The sequence below is a fragment of the Etheostoma spectabile genome, chromosome 23 (genome assembly GCF_008692095.1).
Source record: "Etheostoma spectabile isolate EspeVRDwgs_2016 chromosome 23, UIUC_Espe_1.0, whole genome shotgun sequence".
NCBI lineage: Eukaryota > Metazoa > Chordata > Actinopteri > Perciformes > Percidae > Etheostoma > Etheostoma spectabile.
The window spans coordinates 17614711-17621369 of NC_045755.1; the positions used below are offsets into that span (position 1 = coordinate 17614711).

The 6659-nt window shown below is 40.8% G+C and overlaps 1 protein-coding gene across 3 annotated transcripts in view; it reads left to right on the forward strand.

Annotated features, from left to right (window-relative positions):
- tmcc3 (transmembrane and coiled-coil domain family 3) overlaps positions 1–6659 on the forward strand; it is a 36567-nt gene that overhangs the window by 10905 nt on the left and 19003 nt on the right. Inside the window, exon 1 of one of the 3 annotated variants that reach the window (XM_032505645.1) lies at positions 3642–3920. The exons of the other annotated variants lie outside the window; for them this stretch is intronic. Within the exon in view, the coding sequence (XP_032361536.1) occupies positions 3918–3920 (3 nt within the window). The 5' untranslated portion in view covers positions 3642–3917. Of the gene's footprint in view, positions 1–3641; positions 3921–6659 lie in introns of those variants that run through there. 3 annotated transcript variants of the gene reach the window in all.

Here is a 6659-nt window from a genome sequence, read left to right on the forward strand (position 1 = left end):
GTGTGTGTGTGTGTGTGTGTGTGTGTGTGTGTGTGTGTGTGTGTGTGTGTTGTGTACCGAGCGTCTGTCTTTGACCGTCTGAGTAGCAATGCAATCTTACAAGGCACAAAAGAAATGAGGAAGGCAATGAGATGTTTCTTCTACTCTAGAGAGTTTCCCTTCCTGTCTGACTCAGGGATACAACAAGAACAGGGCCGAAATAGCACAGCTGTATTGTTCTCAGCTTCTTGTCTCACTTTCTCTCTCCGTCCGTCGGTTTCTTTTCTCAAATGTATTGGAAGAAGTCAGTTTTACTGTCAGTGACGTATGGGAACTGCAGCATTGATGTCAGTTTTACTGGCATTTATTCTCCGTATGTGTAAATTAGGTGGACAAGACATTAGAAATATTTTCAACATAATGCATTCTAATAAAACAACAAAACAAGTGTAGCCTCAAAATATATCATAGAACTGAGCCAACCATAGAAATAAAATGGAGCCATTCCTCAAACAACGTCTCAGTTAAAAGTGAACATCTTAAGTAATCAACGTTATAGCGTTGCATTGCATTTCATCATACACTCTATTTTTTGGGGGGGTACTGCAGTGGCACTGACGTCAGTTATACTCGCAGAGAAGTCATAATGAAATTAGTTGTGTGACAAGATTTTAAAGCTGCTTTCGTTTTTTGTTATTCTTTTTTGAAAATGGGCATTTAAACCTTTAATTGCACAGGATAGAAAATGTCAACATTAAAACTTTCCAAAAACATAAAAAAGCACCCACAACATTGACAAAGTAGCAAAAAAGGTTGGAAAATGCAATACAAATGTTGAAAAAAATGACCAAAACCTTTTTGTTTCATGGTTGATGGGAAGACAACACAAATTTTAAAGCTGCATTCTTTTTTTTTGGTGTACTTGGCAGTAATGCTGCATTCCAGGCAACCCGTTACTTGTGTTTTCACAACCTTCTACCCGTAAAAGTGCCCTGGAACCGCAGTTAAACCCGTAACTTACTACTCGGTACAGTGTTGACGTCACACACACATAAACAACAATGGCGACCCCTGTTGAGGCCGTACAGACGCCGTGAGAAATATTATAAATAGGCAGCAAATAGTAATTCCACACATTGTAATCAAAACAATACACATAGGGTTGTGTACTACCATAGGTCATGTTTATTAAATGAAGCCCAAAATATGTCACTGACTAGAAATCGCTGGTATCAACTAGTGGTAGCTAACGTCAACGTTAGGTAGCCGTTAGCTAACGCTAACGCTAGCTAGAAGGGTTTGTAGGGACAATGCCCGGAACGCTGCCAAGTCGTGAGTAATGACTTCAAGTTGTAACTTACGGGATAAAAACTGCATCTGGAACTCAGCATTAGCCTGGGTAAATTTTGCCCTGCAGCGTGGTCTGGAAACCTGAAACACCCCCCCACCATAAGAGTCATCTGATGGAGAATCCCACCAGGACATCCTGAACAACACAGAACCACCCCTAACTTAAACATTGCAGAACCTCTACACAATGTTCCAATCCCCCCCCCCTCGTCCCTGTCCAAAACCATCCAGAGCCCCCCCTAAACGCTCCTGACCAGTACTAGTGTTCTAGAAGGCCTCTGGTATTACGGAAGTCAGCCTGATTTCATGGCTGAGATGGAGACAGGAAGCGCTGCAGGAAGTCCATAAAGAAAACAAAGATTGCTGGGGGGAACGGGAACAATAGCATCTTGTCTTTAACAGAGTGAATTATATTTATACACGCACATGCTTCAAATCCTTGACACACACACACACACACATGGGTTTTACATCATCTTGTAACCATGAATTTTGAGATTAATATACACTGTAGATAAAAATGCCATGCAGCATCTCTCTTTGTGCCAGATAATTGGATTTTTAACTGTACTGCACTTAACAAAAGTCATATGGTGACATTTAGATGAATTATCACAACTGCGTCCATGTTACAGAATGTGTGTGTGTGTGTGTGTGTGTGTGTGTTGTTTTTCTTGCAAAGAGTCTAAGCAGTGTAGAAAGAAAATAGTCTTTAAATGCTTTTTTTTTGCTGTTTTACAGCCTTACAAGTGTCGTGCTGTGCTGAAATACCCATTAGAGATCTGCTCTTAATGGCGTTACATAAGGCTAAAGTTGTTTTCTGTGAGCCCACAATCAATGCCCCCTCTGAATCAAATCAATGCTAAAGTACAAAGACAGCACCAATCTGGACCTAATTAAATGTCACATTTAAATCTGCCTACTACCACTAGTTCACACACGCACAAGCATGAATATGATAAATCAATTCCCCGGGCGGAAATGGACTGGAAGTGTATTAGGTTATTAGGATTGATCATAGCAGAACCATTTGTTGTGGATCTATCCCAGAGCTATGCAATGATCTTTCTAAATATGCACACACGCATTTACGGAAATTATATGATTGAATCTCTTGCCCCAGTGCCAGGTGCTGTTCTCTGCCCTGCAGGCTGAATTACCCGGCCTCAAAGTGTCCAACTTGTCAGTAGACACACTTGTCACAATGATTAAAAAATGGCTGACTCACTCACTGTCCTCAAAAAGTGGGCTTCAGGTCGATGTGTGCATGAGAGAAGAGACAGGGTTTAAGACAGGGACAGACAAAAATTGACAATATAATGAAAATGAATACTTAATGTGAGCCCGGACATTAAACTATTAGCAGGCCCATATCCAATGACATGGCCACTAACGATTCTAATTGGTTTCTTTATCAATAGGGCCAGGTTAGACCTGCTGTGCCTTTTTAAATAATTCATGACTCATTCCCCAGACCTTAGTGTGGTAATACATCTATCCTTTCACTTGGCCGGTGTCATGTTTATCTATTGTTTATCTGTTAATTATCAAGGTGTGCTTAAATCAGCTGTAAACGTGAGTTTATAAAAAAAAGTCTACCTTTAAATGATGGAAAATAGTAAAGAAAAGAGCTGATGATAACTGGGGTTGAATATAAAGCTTCAACACTATCAGGCTATAATAACCAGGACAACCTGATGCATGAAGGATCACATAACTTGTCTTGTTTGACTCTACCTACGGTGGTGGAATGCAACATAATGCATTTATTCTTGAAGGCCTTTGTATGTTACTTGAATTCTTCCATTTTGTTCTATCTTTTACTCTGTTTTTTGTACTAGTGCTGACGCTGAGCACGGCGACTCGCCAGCCGAAACTTGCAAGGGTGGTTTTTCCGCTCACAGGCGCTAGGGGGGAGCGAGACGACCACCATTCAACTTGAGAGAAAAAGAAAGAAGTCATATAACCATTCCAAAGACTCCGAAACTGTTCAGTTAAGGTAAATCAAGCTTTAAAAAACTGCATAGTTCCCCTTTAAAGAAACACAAACAAGCCCAGAGCGTTTTTTTCTCCAATCCCAGAATAGATAAGGAGTGTAGCCAGACCATAGGCTTCTTTTTCCACCACTGAGTACTTGATGTATACTTTGACTCACATAGTAAAAATACAATTAGGCTACTTTAATTTGGAGCAATCTATTTCGTAGTTATGAATTAATTAATGTGGTGGTGTATTCGATATCCCCCGCAGCCCCTCCCTCTGTGTAAAGCGGTGGGCGGGGCGTAATCACACACTGTGTTTCCCTGGCTCGCTGGGTTTAGAAGGATCACCGCGGTGGGCTGGCCGGGGAACCAATCACACCGTCGCCGCCATCGGTCGGTTTTCCAGCAGCGGTGGCAGCGAGTGGGAGCCGTAATGGCATGCGTTGCACCGACGACGGTAACGGTCAACTTAACACTTGAGGACAAGAAAACGGGAGGTCCAGTTTGAGTCCCGAGATTATGTCCGGACTGGAGCTTGTCGTGCTGCTCTGGAGAAAAGTTTATCAGGAGTAACGTTAGGAATACCGTTTCACCAGCGGTGGTAATATGGTAAATATGCGTTTTCTACTATTACGAAGTTGGCTAACCTGCGCTAACCAGCCTCAATAACATTGCTCAAGGGGCAATTTCATTCTTAAAAACAAGCGACTTATCCCGTACCATACGTTGAGTTTACGTTGTCATTTCTAGCCACGTCGATAAAAATGCAAATATGACGTTAATTAGGTTGAAACTGTCTAGTTTAACACACATTCATAGAGTTGACAAGTTATTGTAATGAATGTAACGTTACGTCTTTAAAACTAGCCAACTGTCGAGTTTCTGTCATGAGAGAAGAAGTGGAGTTGGAAATCCTGTCTCTTTTCCAAGCTTTATTCGGAGCACCCTCAGCTGAAACAACGCTCTCTGTCGACTAGCCCCGACACGTTTGGTTTCCTTCACAGACTTGTCGTTTACAAGATCGTTAACATATTTAGACACTCCGTATGATTCTGGAGGAGCCTTTCTGCATATCGGCCCAGATTCGATACAGCATTTACTGCATTTTCGCATAGCCTACGTGTTCCACTCTTAATATCGGTCATACTATCGACTTATTCACCCAGTCGCGTGCTTCGAAAAATGCACTGCGGGATGCGCTATGGAGAAGTGTCAGGAAGATCATACTCTATGTTTGATTATGCTCTCATATGTGGGGCATCATTAAACTGATAGATTTTATAATGGAGTGTGTTGGCGATGAACCAAGCTTCCTCGAGATCATATGCAGACCAGTCAGTGGACTTGTCATAATGTTTCATGTCATCTTGACACTGTTCCAAGGCTAGACATCTAGACGTCATGTCAACTGTTTGCAAAGCAATAAATGCACCCACAGGCAAAGCCGAGTGAGGGAGCAGGTTCATCCAGTCTGGCTGCAGATGTTGATGTATTGATTTCAGGTGAAGATTCAAATCACCTACCTTTTGTTATTATATCCGGTAAAATTGAGTGAATATGGGAAAAAAAGAGGTGGCTGTTTTCTGAAGTTGTGTCCACGTTCCTGTTGGATTACAGAGCTCCTTGTTTGAAGGAGAACACAGCACGTGCCTTCCTGGTATGTGTTGCAGGGATGCAACTAGGCTGGGTGACATGGAGAAAATGAAATATCACAATATTCTTGTCCAAATACCTAGGCGTTGATATTGTAGGATTAACAATTGGTGCTTTAAAAAAATACTATTTACACAATGAGATTTTTGATAAATAATTATCAGAAATGTCGTTTTAATGACAAAGTGTGTAAAGGCAAATAATAGAACAATAAGAACAGTCTTCTAAGTTCAGAAAATGACTTGACTTTACTCTAATGCAGCCCTCAAAACCAGGAAAAGACCCCACTTAATATATGACGATGTAAACGATTTTACAATATCCAAAATATCTAGTCTCATATCACGATATCGATATAATATCGGTATATTGCCGACTATTGGGTATTGTCACTGATTTCTTGATTCAATGTGTGTGTGTGTGTGTGTGTGTGTGTGTGTGTGTGTGTGTGTGTGTGTGTGGTGTGTGTGTGTGTTAAACGGAGACAGGAGTCATGCTGAGCTCACCTCTTCTATGACGTAAAGGGAAGATGACTGATATATGTGAGGAAATTGATTTGTTTATGCAGGTAGAATGACTGTAGTAGGCTTGACTTATTGAAATATCAATATGGATGGTGCTTAAAGGTCTAGTGTGTGTGTTTACGTAAGCCTAAACCGTGTGTGTGGGGGTGGCGGTTTATAATTAATGCATCAAGTAGTCTTTTCTCTTGCTGTCTTGAGATCAGTTTCAAAGAGGAAGATTTAGTCCTCTGCAAGCTGGAATTTTGTGTGCCTGTGTTTTTGATCTAGAGGAAAGAGGATGGGGGGGTCCTTTTCTGAGCTTCTAACAGTATCCTCTCTGGGCAGCACGGTGTTTTTCTAAGATTTGTTATTCTTCTTCTCAAGGTTTAATTCCACTTTATTGGCAAAGACATAACAGGATTCTTTTTGGTCAATTTGTTAAAGAGCGTTTGTATTCCATCACTCAAGTCAGGTTTGTTTGGGTGAGAACTGCGTCATGCAAAGACTTCTATAAGATCATCCGGGGGGGGGCGGTCTTCACCATGCCTCGGTGTTGGAGCATTAGAAACCCGGGAAAAAGAAAATAATCGGGCTGTGCGGGATTTTCCCACTTGATGGCACACGTGAATGGATCGTTTTGTTTCTAGGATAGTGGTGTGTAATATATTGAGGTGATAGGTTTGGGTAAAGTTTTTTTCTTATAGTTATTTCTTCCAGTGCTGTTATTTTTGCTGAATTCATTAACAATAACACTCTTCCAATTAGGGCTGCAGCGATTAGTTAATTAACAGAAAAAAGAATCTGCAACTGTTGTAATGATGAATTTGAGGCCACAGTTAAAAATTAAATGTATTAATCTGACACAAATACTTAATTGTTTGGCCTATAAAATGTCAGAAAATGGTAAAACAAATGTCCATCAAAGGGTCCCCCAGGTCAATGTGACATCTTGATTTGTCCAACCAACCCTACACAATGAATTCATTAACATAATGGTTGATTGCTGGTTTTCTTTTGATTGACTAATCAAGTAAACGCTGCAGCTTCTTTGGTTCGAGCTTCTCAAATGTGAGCATTTGGTGCTTTTCTTTGTTATTTATCATTGGAAACTGAATATCTATATACACTACCGGTCAAAGGTTTAGGGTCACTTAGAAATTTCCATTGCACTCCATTGTAGACAGAATACCAG